The 18,791-nt window shown below is 42.4% G+C and overlaps 1 protein-coding gene across 4 annotated transcripts in view; it reads left to right on the forward strand.

Moving 5' to 3' along the window:
• ABCC5 (ATP binding cassette subfamily C member 5) overlaps nucleotides 1-17,328 on the forward strand; it is a 39,093-nt gene extending 21,765 nt beyond the window's left edge. For 2 of the 4 annotated variants that reach the window (XM_021395943.1, XM_021395944.1), the window contains 20 exons: nucleotides 913-1,263; nucleotides 2,630-2,701; nucleotides 2,822-2,946; nucleotides 3,560-3,632; nucleotides 4,132-4,335; nucleotides 4,566-4,709; nucleotides 6,203-6,305; nucleotides 6,991-7,175; nucleotides 8,176-8,322; nucleotides 8,703-8,832; nucleotides 9,312-9,465; nucleotides 9,598-9,726; nucleotides 10,442-10,628; nucleotides 11,086-11,175; nucleotides 12,560-12,749; nucleotides 13,385-13,544; nucleotides 13,963-14,041; nucleotides 14,495-14,608; nucleotides 14,910-15,074; nucleotides 15,796-15,932. In XM_021395943.1, the coding sequence (XP_021251618.1) occupies nucleotides 913-1,263; nucleotides 2,630-2,701; nucleotides 2,822-2,946; nucleotides 3,560-3,632; nucleotides 4,132-4,335; nucleotides 4,566-4,709; nucleotides 6,203-6,305; nucleotides 6,991-7,175; nucleotides 8,176-8,322; nucleotides 8,703-8,832; nucleotides 9,312-9,465; nucleotides 9,598-9,726; nucleotides 10,442-10,628; nucleotides 11,086-11,175; nucleotides 12,560-12,749; nucleotides 13,385-13,544; nucleotides 13,963-14,041; nucleotides 14,495-14,608; nucleotides 14,910-15,074; nucleotides 15,796-15,897 (2,904 nt within the window). In that variant the 3' untranslated portion in view covers nucleotides 15,898-15,932. Of the gene's footprint in view, nucleotides 1-800; nucleotides 846-912; nucleotides 1,264-2,629; nucleotides 2,702-2,821; nucleotides 2,947-3,559; nucleotides 3,633-4,131; nucleotides 4,336-4,565; nucleotides 4,710-6,202; nucleotides 6,306-6,990; nucleotides 7,176-8,175; nucleotides 8,323-8,702; nucleotides 8,833-9,311; nucleotides 9,466-9,597; nucleotides 9,727-10,441; nucleotides 10,629-11,085; nucleotides 11,176-12,559; nucleotides 12,750-13,384; nucleotides 13,545-13,962; nucleotides 14,042-14,494; nucleotides 14,609-14,909; nucleotides 15,075-15,795 lie in introns of those variants that run through there. The other 2 variants (XM_021395942.1, XM_021395945.1) reach the window with 2 other exon arrangements.

Below are 18,791 nucleotides of genomic sequence, written 5' to 3' on the forward strand. Positions count from 1 at the left end.
TAACCTTCTAATTGATTCATCCCAAATCAAGTTTTCCAAAGTACAGTTGTAATGAAGGGAATTTTTAGGGGAAGAGGAGAAGAGAGGCAGCTTAGTTTATATAAGGAATGTAACACAAGGTAGGGATACTCTAATAGCACGTTGAAAATGTCACTGATGTTTTGGCTCTGTAAGTGGTATGGGCTTTGTTATGAATGTGTGATTTGGGCAGAGCAGTCTCAATAGTAAGTAGGGCTGACAGTTGAGAAGTCTGTAGTTGCTAGGGCTTCTTAGTTCAAAACAGAAGTTATATAAGATAAAATGATTTTCACTCTTAACTAAACTGTAAAAAAAAAAAATTCTTTTTCATCTGTGTTGATTGTAAGTACTGATGGATGTGGTGGAAGATATGATGCAGTGGACTTAATGACTTACTTATTGTCAAGCAGCCCAGCATAGGTCAGCTAAATTTGTGAATGATGACGTTCTTCTAGCAGAAGAGGTGAAGGATAAAGGCTGAAGATAAAAGTAATTCCATCTCCTTCTGTCATGAGCTGGCGTTCAGGACAAGTCAGTCACTGTCATGGTGACCTCTCCTCTTCAACCCATGTATTCTATTTGTGTGTTTTATGTCTGGAAATTACAGAGCTGCAGTTGTAAGCAGTCTGAATAGAATTAGGCTGTCTCCTATAGCGCCCAGATCATTGCAATTCTCTGAAAGTCTTAGTGTATCTAAGCACTTCCACCACATCCAGGAATGCCCCAGCCACTTAGCATGCCTGGAGTTAGTTTACACTAATGAGCTACCTTTTGCTCTTCAGCTTTCTCCCACTATATAGCCTGATGTGTTTTGCTGCGTGAGTGTGCCATAGGCTTGTCTCCCAGTCTTGATCAGGTGTCTCATCTTTACACCTCTCTCACAACTCCTATCAGAGTTTATTTCTAATGGAAGAGGTTCATATGATAAAGAAAAAACCAGCCAATCCTCACACCGCGATAGAGGTGAAAAATGCTACCTTGGCTTGGGACTTCTCCCACGCCAGCGTCCAGAGCTCACCAAAGTTGACCCCCAAAGTGAAAAAAGGCAAGAAAGTAACCAAGGGCAAGAAAGAGAAAATGAAGCTGCAAAATGAGGGACAGCAAGCTGTGCTGGCAGAACAGAAGGGCCATCTTCTAGTGGACAATGATGACCACCCTAGCCCCGAAGAGGAGAACAGAATCATCCACCTGGTTAACCTTCGGCTTCAGAGGACTCTATACAACATTGACTTGGAGATAGAAAAGGTAAGAGAGGAAAGGAGAAAATGCGAGCTCTCAGAAGGCCTCGTATTTAGCTGTCCTTTGGAATAAAGAGGGTGAAATGAAGCATATTGCTTTTGTGCACTCCTTTTAAATCCATGGCAACTGCAGTATCCAAGATGCAGTGTCTGATCTTGATATAAACAGCTGTGCCATTTTAGCAAACTAGGTCTTTGCAAACAGCCTGTGAAATGCTGCAGGATATATAGTCTTCATATTGTGACTTTCTATCTGAGCTATCGAGCTTAAGGAATCACCAGAGAAATGTAGGTGTAGATGAGGTATCAGTGGATGGTTTATTCCAGCAGCCATTTGACAATTCGTAGGATTTCAACTATATTCTGAGTGAGCATATTAGTTGGTTAAGTATTCTAATAGAACATAAAGGTGGATTTTAATTGAAAAATGTGCAACTAATTCACTGAGGATTGTTATGCAGTAGAAGGACAAAGAAAGATTTTCAAGAAACAACTGGAGCCCTCATTCCAAGACAGGTAAAAGCATGTAAAAAGTCAAAGAAAAACTTTCAGTTAATACATGGTATCTTTTACAAATACAAAAGCAGCTACGTACCCTTTTTGTCCACTTTAACTTTTTTTTTAAATAGAGGGAAGAAAAATAGTTTTTCTGAATGTATTACTTGTTTAATGTGGGTATCAGCCCACCCAATTTATTATAGGTAAGTGCTTCGAAGTGATTGGATTCCAGCTTTTTCTTGGCCCATGGTTCTTAGCAAATTGCATCTTACAGTCAGGGAGTTTTAATGGACACGTACCTCCTAAATTCTGCTTTTTCTTCAGTCCTTCCCTCTTTGTTTTTTTCTTATCACACTGAGCAGATGTTACAAATCAGTTGTGTGAAACCTTTCATTTATCTGTGATTTTTTTTCTTCTTTTTGCTGCAGTCATGTCCTCATTTATTTTCTGACCAAGATACACAGATTTTTTTTTTTCTAATCTGATCTGTCACCCACTGAAGACAGTGAAAGGACTTTGGAAACCAGGCTCTCAGGAGTACTTTGGGGTATTCTGTTTGGGCAGGCCGTGGAGCTTTTGGCTGGGTGCAGTATTCTTTGGGCTTGTATCAGGCCCAGTCAGAAGGAAACTGATCTTAAAATAAGTTCCTTTTCGCCTGTGGAGTTGATCTGGTTTTAGTCCACAGTGGAATAGGACTCAGTGTTTATTTTTTGAGAATTAGAGCATTGACTCACTTGCATTTCTGTTTTGTCCTTTTTCAGCTGTCATTACTGTCTGGCTTTAATCTCTGAGATACAAAAGGTAGTCCTGAAAGGGATGGAGAATCTAAGTGATGAGTATAATGACTACCATACATATGTTGTTTTTCTGTCTAGGGAAAACTTGTTGGAATTTGCGGCAGTGTGGGGAGTGGAAAAACTTCACTTATTTCAGCAATTTTAGGACAGGTGAGACGTTCTCTTTTGACTTCTGCTCTTCTTTCTTATCTCCCATTTTTGCTTATTTACACACTGTAGGAGACTGTGTATAGATATGGCCTGGCATAATTTCATGGTTTTGAATTCCAGATGACCCTGTTGGAGGGTAGCATTGCAGTAAGCGGAACATTTGCATACGTGGCCCAGCAGGCCTGGATTCTCAATGCTACACTTCGGGACAACATTCTTTTTGGCAAGGAGTATGATGAAGAAAGGTTTGTCAGAAATGTTTGCTGGTTTTCATGAAAGCTTAGTGATTCTTGGCCCAAGTGAAGGAAAACTTAATACAGAGTGTGCTGCAATTAAAACCTACCCCTGCTTTTAGAAGTCTTTCAGACCCCTTTAAGATTCATTTAAGAGCCTGAATCTCTTGCGTGTGGTTGCTGTGGCTGATGGCTGTCAGTGCTCACTTGCAGTGAGGGCTGTACCTCATGCCCGAGTCCCATCTGACCTCTGCTTGTAGCAGCTGCTGTGGAGCGGCACTGAAATGACATTTGCTCTTGCTGTCCTGGCCTTGCCCTCTTTAAGTACAATAACTCCTGTTTGCTATGTTTGGGCACCTTACATGACCTTCTTCTAGTGGAGGCCGCCCCTGGGACTAATGCTAGCAATCCTTGAAAAGAAATTGCCTCCTTACCTTTCCAGGACATGGGATAATAATTTATTATCAACTTCTCAAGTTTTCTCTTGGGAATCCAAGGCAAATCGTTGGCTTAAGGCTGGTGGAATGTCTACTAGTAGTGTAGAAGGTGAAATAATGCTGTACTAGCTAGATACTTTGGGAAAAAGAAAAGTGTTCTTTTTACTTATCTAATCCATGTTCTTTAGATATAATACTGTGTTGAATGGTTGCTGTCTAAGACCTGACCTAGCCATCCTTCCAAATGGGGACCTGACAGAGGTATAAACTTTGCTTATAATAAACTACTTAGTAGTTGCAAAAAAAAAAAGTAGAATTTTAGTTTGCTGGACTGGAGTGAATGGGAACACCATAATACCGGTATGCATATAAGCCAAGCTGCTGAATGAATACACCTTGAGCACCAAAGCTATTGAGAGCAATGCCATGTTTTAGACAAATAAATTACCAGTTTGGGAGTTTTTCATTGTGTTGTAAATCTTGCTGCCTAAGCAGGACCTATTTGAATTTGATTTAAAATAGCTAAGCAAAAAAGTACTACAACATTTCAAGCATGTTAACCTTGAGTTAGACTGTGTGATGCATTTCATGAAGATGTAGACACCTAAACCATAGAATGTATGTATAATACTATGGTGTATATGTGGTATATATACAGACATAAAATGTTGTGGTCTGCTTCATTCCAGTCACCTCTTAAGTTCTGAGTATCTGTGTCACAGTGCCATAGAAATAAAATAACGAGCTTGTGTCTGTACAGATTGGTGAACGAGGGGCTAATCTGAGTGGAGGACAACGTCAGAGAATCAGTCTGGCTCGAGCCCTGTACAGTGATAGGAACATCTACATTCTTGATGATCCCCTTAGTGCCTTAGATGCTCATGTTGGAAATCACATTTTTAACAGTGCGATAAGGAAGCACTTGAAGTCAAAGACTGTCCTTTTCATCACTCATCAGCTTCAGGTACTAACTACATCTCTCATGCTTGCTTTCTTGGACTTTCCTGTAATGCTGTCTAGTCAGTTACCTTTATACTAGAGATTACTGTGCCCTGACTTGTTAGAGCACAACTCTGTCTCTAAAGAATGTGTAGTTTAGGTTTATAAACCAGCTTTGCAAGTGTGCACAGAGCATGGTCTAATTCTTTATTAGACACAGTGATAAAGCCTTGTTCTTAATGCTGTTCTCTCCAGTATCTTGTTGACTGTGACGAAGTGATCTTCATGAAAGAAGGTTGCATTACTGAACGAGGAAGTCACGAGGAATTAATGAATTTAAGTGGGGACTATGCAACCATTTTTAATAACCTACAACTGGGAGAAACACCACATATTGAGGTACTTGTTTTCCCATTTTAAATCACTCTGATTTTTCCAGTGAAATGGAAAAGTGAAAAAGGGCTTCACGCGTTGGTCTGACCAGTATGCTTCTGGTGGAATCATCTGTGCTTTATCACATTGTATTTGCAATCACAGTTCTTAGAGAAATGCATAAGAGAGGATTCTGCCAGTGAGCTCATGAGTTGAACATGCAAGAAATTGTTTTCTCTGGTGGCGCTCAGAGAAGGAAGCTTCTTGTCTCCATTCAGTAGGACAGTTTAGATTTTAGTACAGTTTAGGACAGTTTAGATTTTTTTTTTAGTTTAAATTTTCAGTTATTTAATTTTTCCCTCTTTTGTCCTGTTTGCTTCCTGAAGTTATTGTTTGGAGTAAGAAACACAAGTGTATCAGCAGCCTATTTTTTTTAACCGATGAAAGAATCCTTACTCATAAGTTTCAGGCATTAAAAAAAGTAATTACTGACTCGATCTCTTGAGGTCCCTTCCAACCCTGTCAATTCTGTGAGAAGGAGGCATTGTGGTAAGTGTACAGATGGAAGATGCTCAGTGGAATTTTCTCCTGGGAGATGTTAGTGAAAGAAGCAAAGGAATGTCACATACTACTCTGCATATCCATTCTGAGACTTGAAGATTATAGTTCTGCTGTTTTAAGATTAATGTAATGACAGTTTACGTGAGATTCTCCAGCCTGCATGCTTGGTTGACCTTCACTGTCTCTCTCTAAACACTAGCTCACTGAAAGAGCATTGATTTGCATTCCTTGTTGGATAAGAAGAAAGAGATGGCAGAGTTAGATTCTCTGTGGTTTGATGCATGCCAGATGTCTCTTGTCATGTAAGGTGTGGGGAGATGACCGATGTTCCTGAAGATGTGTAGGGGGTTTCAGTTAAACTGAACTGCCTCTGAACAGTCATTTCCATTTTGTGGGAAGATGGCTGGGTTTAGAAAAGCAGTTGTGTAAGCAGTTGAGTTTTTGGACATCTGATTTCTGGAAGCCTGACTTTGTCCTTAGAGATGTTTCGTGAGAGCTTTTCTGAGAGAAAGACAGGAGAAAGCATTTGGGGGGGGGGGGGAAAGCCTCTTAATAAAATTACGAGTTATTTTTCCTAGGGACATGGGGGATTGTACCTCTGTAGTAGAGGAATAGTTCTTAGAATCATAGAATTCCTCAAGGTTGGAAAAGACCTTAAAGGTCATCAAGTCCAACCACACCATGTATGCATGTATTTCCAGAATCATTTGAAACTAAGCCTTGCACACCACCAGTACAGATTTGTAGCAGTTCAGGTCAACAGAGGAGGAGAATTGAATCCAAAGAGTTGGCAGTCTTCTGTAATAAAGGCAAAATTTATGTCCTCCTTAAAATCCTTGCTGTGCTATTGAAAGCCTTTATATTTAGGAGGCAGCTTATTAAAAAGAAGTTTTTGGTTCAGCTACGAAAATGTAAAAGAAAATGATTCTAGTATGTTTTGTGTCACCGTTTTCCTACAGATTAATATAAAGAAGAACACAAACAGTTCACTGAAAAGACCCCAGGATAAAAGTACCAAAGCGGGGTCTGTGAAGAAGGAGAAGGTTGTGAAGAAGGAAGAGGGTAACTATGTAATCAAGTTTTTTACTGCAGTTACTTCATGCACCAATAAGCTCAAAGCATTTGCTTCAAAACTGTATTATCAACGATCCTCTTAGGTTTTGAAAGCTGTCTCAAGTCCTGGTCACTCACTGTGGTTGATGGGACTCAGGCTGTGGGCAAAGAACATTCATTAATTCATTTAGTGTGGGTGCCAGCACAACGATTAGAAGTTTAATCAGTCTGCCACGGGTCAGATGCTGTTGGTGCAAAGGAGTTTGTAGTGCTCTGTCTCCAGCACCACCTCTCCTCTTATCTGAAGAGGGCAGTGTGTGTAGCTTGGCACTCACACATTCCTAGGCAGGACACGATGTTTATTTCTGAAGAATCTGAAGGTCTGACCTTTGTTGTGGGTTTATCTGTTTAATGTTAATTTTGACCTTTAGCAGGCTTTAAAAAGCCTTGGTAAGACTCCCAGTCTTTGAATCTGTGCTGATTAAGCTTTTTCAGACCTGAATGATTCTGCCGAGGAATTGTGACGTTTTGAAAAACTGTTTGAACTATTGTGTTCCACATACTAAATGACTTTCTGAATGTATTTTGTACAGAGTTGAAACAACTTTAGTTTTGTGTATGTTCACAAACTCGCAGAAGTTTTCATGGAACAGCTTTCCTCACTCCTCCTTCTTCCTCCTCTTTTGTTTCCTAGGCCAACTGGTTCAGTTGGAAGAGAAAGGCAAAGGCTCTGTCCCCTGGTCTGTTTATGGCATCTACATTCAGGCAGCTGGAGGCCCCTTTGCATTCCTTGTGATAATGGCACTGTTTGTGCTGAATGTGGGCAGTACGGCTTTTAGCAACTGGTGGCTGAGTTTCTGGATCAAGCAAGGCAGCGGAGTAAGATAAATGGCATTTCTGTTCTCTTTTATTTAATGGCTAGGGGAGTTGATCTCACAGGTTGATCCCAAGCAGTCCCAGGAGACCAAATGGGGCTTCCTAATTTGTAAGGCTCCCCAAGAGGTGATGTCGCTAGAGTGTTCATCTCCAAGAATGAGAACTCCAGTAATGAAATAGCTCTTGGGGTTTTGTACTGCCCTTTGTTCCTTGTCTTGGTTTGTCGAAGAAAAGGAAGTGAAAATGTGAAAGGGGCCAACAAGCTGCAGGAAGAATTGCTAGTTTTAGTGCTGCCTTTTGTCTGAGCGTGACCTTACATCTAGTAGGATAATCTTGTTATAGTTTATGGCTTTAAGTCAAATGACTTTTGGGAGTTGCTTTGAAGAAAATAATGATCAAAGGTTGTTTGGGATTTTTCCCACTCTAGGGGCTTTGATTGCAAGTCTTGTTGCATTTAAAAAAATTCAAATATGACTGTTGGTTTTGTTTTCATTTTTCAAAAAAAAAACAAACCCTAGCCTCTGAGAATAGATACTGAAGTGCAGACTGCCAACAATATTAAAATAAATAATGAGATCTTTACCTATACTTAAAAAAAAAAGTGTATGACAGTATGTTATTAAAGAAATTATTGCATCCTGGCAGAAAATAACCATGTTTAATAAGGACACAATGAACACACATCCAGGGTGAATATTCTTGTGTAATAGAACTGGTGGTGTACAAGTATCTGGCATTGTTCTGCAGAGCACAAGAAACAATAGGTATGAAATGGGAGATGAGGAATCAAACGGAGTAACCTTTTAGGGAGTTTTTGTTGCTACAGAAATAGCACATGTCACACACCACTTTCTAAAGTATTCAAAGATTATTGAAGTGCTTTCCTTAGAATGGAAGTGTCAAAAACAGTCGGTGGTGGGGAGTCAGTTAAATTCTACCATGTGTAATAAGTGCGTGGTTAATCCTTATCTAACTTTTCACTGAAACCTTTAATTTCCCGCAGAACACCACTGTGACTTTGGGAAATGACACTGTCATAAGCAACAGTATGAAAGATAACCCCCACATGCATTACTACGCTGGCATCTATGCACTGTCTATGGCAGTAATGTTGATTCTGAAAGCTGTTCGTGGTGTTGTTTTTGTAAAGGTAAGTGTCAGTGCTGCCTGATGCTTTTCTCATGCCCCCTTCTCCCTCCCTCCCTGCTTTGGCACATTGCTGTCTCTGTGGTCTTTTTGGTGACCTCCCCTGAGACACTTTTGAGCCAGAGAAAATCAAGTCGGATCATGGACTGTAAGATTTCCATCATGTCATCTCCTGCAGTTGTATCATGCTTTCCCTTAAACTTTTGCTTGAATTAGCACCTTCTTTTCACTGATTGGAAGTGCAAAGTGCAAGAAGAAAAAAATATGCTTAAATTGAAGAGGGAAAAGTGGCAGAATTTTTTCATGCCTAGGGAGAGGGATCAGTGGCAGTAACAGAAAGACAGACATGTTTTCATAACACTGTAACATTTGCTGCGTTGTCAGGGAACTCTCAGAGCATCCTCAAGGCTCCATGATGAGCTCTTCAGGCGGATTCTGCGTAGCCCCATGAAGTTCTTTGACACTACACCTACTGGACGGATTCTTAACAGGTTTTCCAAAGACATGGATGAAGGTATGTCAGTGGGGATTCCACCCCTATCTGTCTTGTCAACTGAGTACTTGTAATAGAATCAGCAGGAATTGGGACATACCAGGGTTACGCTTGCCAGGGGTAGCTTTTTTATCAGGTCTGTCTGTTGACTTACAAAGAAGAAAATGCACAGGTGCTTTTGCACCTACAGTCTGCACGTGGACTCTTAGCAGTTAATGGGGGGGGAACCTGGAGTATCAGGCTGAAGTTCATGTGCAGAAAAGGTGGTAATTAGGTCAGAGCTGCATCAGTGCTGTTTCTGTAAATGGGGATAATTGGGAAAATTACTAACGTTTAGGAAGATAAAAGTGCCCCAGTGATGATGTGCATTTTACATTTAAAAAAGCCATGAGAAATCACGGTTCTTTCAGTGATGATGTACAGCTGGACTGAATGCTTTGTATGGGTTGCTTTAGCCTTCTGTACTCAAAATCTTCATCTTTTCCCTCCATCTTTTGCAGTGGATGTTCGTTTGCCATTTCAAGCAGAAATGTTTATCCAGAACGTTATCCTTGTGTTCTTCTGTGTGGGGGTGATTTCTGGGGTTTTCCCCTGGTTCCTGGTGGCAGTGGGTCCCCTCATTGTCCTGTTCATGGTTCTGCATGCTGTATCTAGGTAAGTGCTTCAGCTCCTCTGACTAAGAGTAGAGATACTCTGACCTGTTAGTAGGGAAACAGGGTTCTTTAAATACATATGCATCAGTACAGTGGTTGTACGTGGTACTTAAAAATGGTTCTTTCTTTCCAGAGTCTTTATTCGAGAGCTCAAGCGTCTGGATAACATCACACAGTCTCCGTTCCTGTCTCACATTACATCTAGCATCCAGGGTCTCTCCACAATCCATGCATACCACAAAGGACAGGAATTCCTGCACAGGTCAGTCTAGATACTTAGCTGAGAGTGATGGAGCAAAAAGTAGAGTGCGGCAGCTTAGCATTCAGGTAGATTTTAGTCTGTAGCTGGTGATGTACATCAGGTCTAATGATGAAAATTTCAGGGGGGGGGGAAATGAGAAAGAGCAATGAGGAGAATGGAATGCAAAAACTGTCTGCTAGCCAACTGGGAAGAACAGTGCTGGAGTCCCAGATGAGTGCCCTCTTCTGGGCTTCTCTGTGGTAGGTGGCAATGATAATGGTGAGGACAACTTTTTGGCATGTTAAGTAATCCTCTGTGTGCATACTGATGAGCTGTGCACCTGTATGCTTACACAGCATTTATCAAGTATTTAAGTGACTGTTATCCACTTTGTTGTGGACTATGTTTGGTTTTCTCTGGTGTAAACTAAAATCTCCAAAATAACTGGTACTGGGGAGGTGAGACATCCCTCCTGTGAGTGGTATTTGCTTCACATGAGAACCTGCTACAACAATATCAGATTTTGCAGGTGCAAGGTCATGAGACCAACGGCAGGAGAAAATTGTCACAGAGGTTTAGGGAAGACGCCGCTATAGCAGCTTAGGTGAAATAGAGCAGGAAGGCACTCCACACACTGTGCAACCATGATTGGTGCGCAACTGAGTTGCTAGGATTCTGCTATGTGTAGCATTGCAGGCTCAGGAAGGTATACTAACACTTCATGTATGTATTTCAGGTATCAGGAGCTCCTTGATGACAATCAGGCACCATTTTACCTGTTCAGCTGCGCAATGCGCTGGCTAGCTGTACGGCTGGACATCATCAGCATTGCTCTTATCACAACCACCGGCCTCATGATTGTTCTAATGCACGGCCAGATTCCTCCAGCCTATGCTGGGCTGGCTATCTCATACGCTGTGCAAGTGAGTGTGTCTGCATAACTTACTCTCTTATTGAATGAATGTACCTAGCAGTAATAAGAGAAAGTAACGGAGCAGTGAATACTTCCTAAATGTACAAGAATGGGAAAAGATGCCCCTTTGGTAATGGTGGCGGGGGGGAGTCAATTCAGAGTCAGCATTGTGGCTCGGAATGGTTGTTATTACTTCTGTTGTTTGCCCTTTTCTGCCTCCTGGTGGCAATAACATAAAATTACAGAATTTAGATGGCTAATGTTTAAGCTGTTGCTGTGGGAAACCTTTCTAAGCCGTTGGCTTTCCAAGCGATTCATAAATTAAAGTTATTTTGAAGTTAAATATAAGGGGCCCAAGACAAGAGTACTTGTATCAAGTACCCTTTAGGTTAGTCTTTCAAGTCAATTAAAAAAATATATTAATCGCAGCTCTTTGAATTTCTCTCCATTTCCTCCCATCACCCCAGTTAACAGGGTTATTCCAGTTTACAGTCAGACTTGCTTCAGAAACAGAAGCTCGCTTCACGTCTGTGGAGAGGATCGATCACTATATCAAGGTAGGGTAATAACACATTGAGCTAAATTTCTTATTTATCACTAGTGTAAGAGAAGAGGAAGCCAGGCACGGTCCACCTTAGTATAGAATGCATACCACCCAACCGTGTGCCCAGTACTGCCTGATACCTCTCACTGGACTAAGATGGCTTATAACTGCTCGGCCTTCAGTGGCAAAGCCTCTAGTCGTAGGCTGTTTTATAAGTTACCAGCTATCATTTTAGATCCCAAATAAGTTATGCTTTTTGAGATATTTTTTCTTACTCATCTCTCCAGGCAGACATTTTATTATGAAACTCTGAAACTACTATGAAGCTAAAGTGGAAGGGTGGGCGTCTTACCACATTCAAGGCCTGGCTTCTTTCAGTGCAGGCACTGAGGTTGCTGTTTGGAGCACCAACTTCAAAGAATGCCAGTGCTCTTGTAGAAGACCACTGTTTTTCTCAAACCCTTGAGGGTGCAATTAATCTGCCTCTAACTTAAGTTATTGCAGATGTCCACAACTGACATAGTCCCTGTGGGATTTCTCTATAGGCAGTGTAGAAAAAGGCTATCTCCAGAGGCCAATTTATTAACCATTCTAAATGTTTATATTAAAATGAGAAAAATCACACTACAGAAATGCTGGCTTCTTTGTAATGACTATAAAGGAGTTGATGGGATCTGATTCAGTGGAGATGTTTACATTTTAGGTGCTTAAAGCTGCATGATATTTATTTTTTGGCAGGATTTCTGTCATTCTCTGAGGCTGATTGTGCCAACTATGAGGAAGTGTCCTTCATTTTAAACATGCTAGATATCCATTTGATTTTTTAGAGGTTCTGCTTTTCTGTTTCATGGGTGAACTGCTTAAATGAGGGACCTACTGGGGGGTGGAGTATAACAGTGAAAGTGAGCTGGAAGGGGCCTGACTGGCTCAATGATTTAACAGAACAGGGAAGAATGAGGACCAGAAGGGGATAATATTTGTACAAATATTGTACAATATTTCATGTGACAGAATCAACAGAGGGCATGGCATAGCCAAAGAGACACAGAACTATAGCAGATTTCACATCTAAGCTTTGAAAGACCAGAAGACTCAATAGTGGTGCACATAAATAACAGGCCTAACATGCATTTTTAATTCTATTGATGAAAAACATTGTTGGGTAGGAGGTCCAATATCATTATTGAGGCAGCAACAGGGGAATACTAGTGTGCCAGTAAGAGACTGAGAAATTGCTTCTGAAATGCTGGTCCTGTATCCAGCCACACTGTTCATCTTCAAACTGCTACAACCTGATGCGGGCTGAGTCTGCAGAGAACTACTGAAAGCTGCAGCTGGTCATTTTCCTTTTTGGTGCTCTGTTTACTGGAAACTGAATTTTTCTTTTCGTTTTTAAGACTCTTTCCCTGGAAGCTCCTGCTCGAATTAAGAATAAAACTCCCCCTCTGGACTGGCCACAGGAAGGCGAAGTTGTTTTTGAAAATGCAGAGATGCGGTACAGAGAAAATCTCCCTCTAGTACTTAAAAAAGTGTCCTTTACCATCAAACCGAAGGAAAAAATCGGCATTGTGGGAAGGACAGGCTCAGGTAAGGCAAAACATCAAGCAGAGTTAAAATACTGCAGTTACAGAATCAGAATAGAGCAGGACAGTCATATTGGTTCTTCTGTTTTCTCTGTGTTTGAATAAATTAATGGCAGAGGAGTGGTCAGTAACCTGTCAGTGGTGGATTCTGTTCACATGCATACATGAGTAGGATCCCTGTAAACAATAAAAACAAGTTTCCTTTTAAAATAGAAGCATATCCTGCTATGCCTGAGCCCCAGTATGCTTATAATGTTGAACACCCCGAGCCACTTACCAGCACAGAATACTACCTATAAATGCTCGCTGTAGCTTATTTGACGGTCATGAAAGTTTTTTGTACTGATGCTGCAGTCAGCTTAGGCTCTAAGCTATCTCAGAAGATTGTAATGAGAAGAGTCTGATTGCAAGATGGTTTACACCAGCTCCAAAACGGGGTTTTTAAATACGCAGTTATTACTGCTTACAAGTTTAAATGCTAAACCTCAGCACTTACCCCCATTGCTTGCCAGGACTTTATGGTATTTTAAAACACTGCTCTAACTAAAGGACAGGTTTTTAAATGCTGTCTCATCTCAAAATGTCTGCTATGATTCTGATACTGGTTTCTACACTACTGTTTTTTTGTCTCATTCTTAGGGAAGTCTTCCCTTGGAATGGCACTCTTCCGTTTGGTTGAACTGTCTGGAGGCTGCATTAAAATTGATGGAGTGAAAATAAACGACATTGGTTTGGCAGATCTTCGCAGCAAACTCTCAATAATCCCTCAGGAACCTGTGCTGTTCAGTGGCACTGTAAGGTTAGTGTACCATAAAAAGTCAGGAAGGAAAAAGGCGGCTCCCAGCTCGTACTGAAGTCAAATGAGATGTTAGTTTGCGAGTAGAACAAAGGCATTCTGGCTTCTGTACTGTTCTTGCAAAAAAAGCGCAGGTAAATGGTTTGAGGTCACGCCACGCAGAATCGTCTCAGTGATCATCCTCTGTGGAACTCTTGCTTTTCCTTTAGATTTGCTCGAAATTTTTGCATCTTTGTCTTCTGTTTTCACTCTGTTGTTGCTTGGCTACTAATATAGCGAGAACATCTGATTTCCTTGGCAAGGAAATTCTCTCACTGAGTGTTAGATGGGAACTGTCCATCTGGACGAATTAGTGCACTGCTGTTTTGCCATTCGTTGCTGAAAAACAAATTCTGGTTACGCTTTCTGCTTCCCCCTCCAGATCAAACTTGGATCCTTTCAATCAATACAGCGAGGATCAAATCTGGGATGCTTTGGAAAGGACTCACATGAAGGAGTGTGTAAGTATTGTGATGTCGATGAGATATCTGTGTTTTGGCTTTCCATGCTTCATGCTCTACTAGTGGCTAATTCAGAGTAAAGGTCTTTCTCGGCAATTTTTTCCATTCTTTGCTATGCTTTATTTCTGATGATGAGATGGAATTTTTGGAGAATGCCACATTTCAAAGGTGTACTCTGTAGTGTACAGCACAGCAGAGTATTGCTTCATCACAGAGACTTTTCAGGATCTACAGGATTTCAAAAGTGATGCTTTTCTGTGTGCCTTAGGTAGATGTGCACTCTGCATTTACGTTTTTAAGTGTAAATGTCACATATGCATATTCATACTGAACTTCAGATCTGCCCTTTGTGAGGCTTTCTGCAGCAAGTCTCACTGCTGTGACACTTGTGCCTTGGAGACACAAAAGGCCTGTTCAGCTCTGAGGCTTTTTTCCCTCTTCTTTCCCGTGCAGGTTGCCCAGCTGCCTATGAAACTTGACTCAGAAGTAATGGAAAATGGGGAAAATTTTTCAGTTGGAGAGAGGCAGTTACTGTGCATAGCAAGAGCTCTACTACGTCGCTGCAAGGTGAGCTTATTGATGGGATAAATAGCTGGTGATATCAAACTGGTAGCGTTGAGAAAAGGCTTTTTCTTTGGTCAGATTTATTCAAACTGGCATAGGACTCACACCAGCAGATACTCCGGCTCAGAGCTGGTGTAGAGTGAAATGGTGCTTGTCAAAACTACCTTTGTGACCACAACTCTGCAAAGATTACCGTGACCAGGAGTTACCACAAATGGCAATTCAGCCCACTCTGCGTGTTTTGATGTTCAGGGAGGGATAGAGTTACTGTGAAGTAACAGCCAGGATTACACGCTACTTTCAGATTTTGATACTGGATGAAGCAACAGCTGCTATGGACACAGAGACAGACTTACTGATTCAGGAGACCATCAGAGAGGCATTTGCAGACTGCACTATGTTAACAATTGCTCATCGCCTGCATACTGTACTGGGTTCCGATCGGATCATGGTGCTAACACAAGGACAGGTAAGCAGAAAGACTTTTGTGGCTTTGGTTCCAGTTGCAGTCTGTCTGGTGATGCCACGTGTATGGGCTAAACTGAAGGAACAGCTGGCACTGCTGTAGAAAATCCTGTGTGTTCCTTCACATCCTTGGTTGTAATTCTCTGACAGCATCAGTAATTGCCTCAACATGACATGATCAAAGATGGAAAAATTTCTTTTACATTCCAAGAAAATACCACAGGGTAACAGATTCCTTTTAAAGAGTTTTTAATTGTCCTTTGTGGGTTTAATTTTGGTATGAGTAATAATGTAAGCATCTCTGCTGGGGCTCAGCGGCAGTTTGCAAAGCATTCTGATGCCTAACAGGCATGTGACAGGTAACCACCGTTCAGGCTTCCACCTGGAAGCTATAAACACTTAAAAGTCAAACGTAGGAACACTTGGCAACGCTCTTGAAGGTAGAGAATGTGAAAACCCATAGCATCTGCCTCAGTTTGTTTGCCAGAGCCACCAGAGGTTGCTGCCTGCTGGGTAGTCCCAGCATCTGTGTAATCTAGTTTAAAACATTCCTGGTTGTAATATCTGTGCATAAACACAGATGCTCTCGCTGCCTGTTGTCTCATCTAAAGACTGCCAAGTTTTGGCTTCTGTACTGCCACGTTACAAGTCCAGGGGGGTGTGAATGGGAATCCATTTTCCGCTGGCTTCTCCTAACGTGCTTTACCTGCCTTGTTTGTTTTTAGGTAGTGGAATTCGACACGCCGTCTGCCCTTCTGGCCAATGAGAACTCGCGCTTCTATGCTATGTTTGCTGCTGCAGAGAACAAGGTCGCTGTCAAGGGCTAAAATTCAGGGCAAAGTCACTTTAATTTTGGAGAGCTGCTCTCCCTGCCTGTGGCAGGCCAGCTCTCCTTTCTCCTCCGAGCAGTTTATTGCCTTTTCATCTTTTGTTTTTTAGCACAATGTGTCAAGCCAGAGAGTTTTTAAAACTGTGTCAGAAGAATTCTTCATGTTTTTATTATTGTATTTATTCCATAATCATATTACTAATTTTTTTGTTATTAAATGCACTCTACAAATGGCTCAGGGAGCCATAGTTATAAATGTATCAGAGGCCTATAATGAAGCTTTATACATGTAGCTATATCTATACATAATTCTGTATATAGCCTATATTTACAGTGGAAATGTAAGCTGTTTATTTTATATTAAAATAAGCACTGTATTAATAACAGTGCATATTCTTTTCTATCATTTTTGTACAGTTTATGGTACCAGAGGTCTGGCTTTGTTATCGGGCTGTATCAGACACCATTTTGTCTCTTACAGTTGTCTTTTCCTAGTGCCAGATTTTCTGCGTGTCTGAGTGGAAGTGAAGCTTTGCAATAGTGTCCTTTATTGTCACATCATTGTTGTCTAGCACAGGGGAGAAGAGCACTGTGGTGTAACTCTATTGCATTGTAATTTATCAAAGCTATTTGGAGCATCGCTAATGTTCACCACGGCAGCGGCTGCTGCTTGCCATAATGCTTTCCCAAAGCAGGGTTTTTAGTGATCTCCTGAGTGGAGAACCACTTCTGGGTCACATGAGGGCCTCATATCTTCTCAGTGTCCTGATGCAGTATTTCGGACTGTATCAGCAGAGTTTATGCTCTTTCCGCTTCGCTGATCTAACACAACCAAAATGTAACTGTTTATGGAATGATCTATAACAAATTAATCATAAGGTTCAAACCATACCCTGTGTGCTGGCAGGAAAGCCTTTTCCAAGTTGCTCCAGCTGACTGACTCCTTTATCTTGAAGCTGCTAACACTCCTCAGAGGTTTAGGTTGGCTTTCACTGGCACGAGTAACACTAACTCTTTGTTCTGCTCACATATACTAAAGTTAAACAACATCAATATTTACTGTTTCTTTATTGCACACTTGTTCAGGAAACAGTCTCCCACTCTGTGTCTTCTGGAACTTTACACAGGTTCCTGCTGATCAGGATGTAACACTGGTGTAGGATGTTGTTTTCTTACTGTGAAGAGACCTACCTCAGGTTACTGGGTCCTGTGTAGTGCGTTGCCATGATCACTGTACACCATCCCTGTTCTATGGGACCTGCAGCCCAGGTGGGCATGGTCGCTCCTATAATAGCCGTGACTTATTGAATGGTCAGCGTTGCATGTCTTTGTCAACTTGGACATTTTGTAGCCTTAGCATGTTTGCAAAATGTCTCGCCGAGGCAAAAATCTGAAAAGTAAATAAAACTATTTTGGGTTTTGTAAATTTTATTGGCTCGAGTGGTTTGTTTTGAGCACGTGAATCGCTTCTCACCCTTCCGAGTCCTGGGTCAGTTTTTGCAGGCTGGGTTTCTTCTCGTCTCTGCACCATGGCTTGATATTTTTTCCTTCAGAGCAGAGTTTTTTCTTCAGGAAAGTGCAGCTGGTGACTCCTGCCCTCCAGCGTGGAGGAGGCTTGCAATGTGTCTGTTTGTGTGGAGTAGGACAGAGTAACGGTTTATAGTGCAAGTACTCAAGCCAAATGGCAATGGGGAGGCCAGATGGAATACAGAAAATCCTCCTGAGGCTGAGATATTCCCACATTCTTTACCTACATGTGTTACTGCTGATAATGTGACACACGGCAACAAGCATTTCTACCTACCGCTACCACGGGTAAACTCATACCACGCACAGAGCTTGGGCTGTGGCTTGACAGCAGCACACAGAACATCACTTGTTGAAGTCTGAATACTTTTTAAGGGGGAGAGAGAATGTGAAGTGGCCTAACGCTGCCACTGACCTTGTCCTCCTCCTTCTTCCAGGCTGAGTTCCTTCAGCTTCCCCGATGCCAGCCCTGGCTCTGGCCTAGCCCAGCAGTGACCCAGGAAGCTAACTTGCAGGAAGTTCACCCTCCAAAATCAGCAATGCTGTACAAAGAAGGAGACAGGAAGGCACACGTGGAAGGGAAGCGAAGTGAGACCTCAGCTCTGAGGTGCTGACTCTAGCATAGCTATGAGAGGAAGCTGCGCTCAGGATTCGTTGCACCAAGCTGCTGCTTGCCAGTTGTGCTCTCCTGAATTGATGAACGTGGTCCAAGAGACTTGAGAGAAGCCAACCTAAGATAGCTTTCAGGTTTGCTCTATGGGCCTTGGGAATTCAGTTGCATCCATTCTGTGCAGGGTGTGCAACAGATCCCCATTCACTGTGGTAAGGTTAGCAGCTCTTAGGACATGTTCCTGCTTGTCTGCTCTTGTCTGGTGAGTGGGAAGGCTGCACTTGCTTGGGACTTCAAACAAAATGGAGGTAGGAGCCTTCTGAAGTCGCCCAGTGGCATTGCTGTGCGGTGCGATGGCATCATTACAGCTGAGGTCGGGCCCTGACGCTGTGCCGGTCTGAGCACCCAAAGGGGCTGTGCGTTGCTGCTCAGCCCTAGAGGCAGCCCTGCTGTGCCGTGCCGTGCCGTGCCGTGCCGCCCAGCCGCGTTGGTGCGATGGAAAAAGATGCGATGCCGCTGTCACTGGAGTAAGGCTTGGGAGTCTTTGGGAACTTACGCTATGGGTTCGCCAAACCCGCAGCCGCACAATAAACGTTCGCGTGTTATTTAAGAGCTGCCTTGGTGATTCATCGGCTGGCACGGCGGCTGCGCGGACGGGCCGGGACACGGACACGCGGGGAACAGCCGCTCAGTGCGCGCACCCGAGGGGACGGCGGCGCGCGGGCGCGGTCGGTGTGCGCGCGCAGGCGGGGCGG

This window comes from Numida meleagris, chromosome 4, assembly GCF_002078875.1.
Source record: "Numida meleagris isolate 19003 breed g44 Domestic line chromosome 4, NumMel1.0, whole genome shotgun sequence".
In the NCBI taxonomy this organism is placed as follows: Eukaryota; Metazoa; Chordata; class Aves; order Galliformes; family Numididae; genus Numida; species Numida meleagris.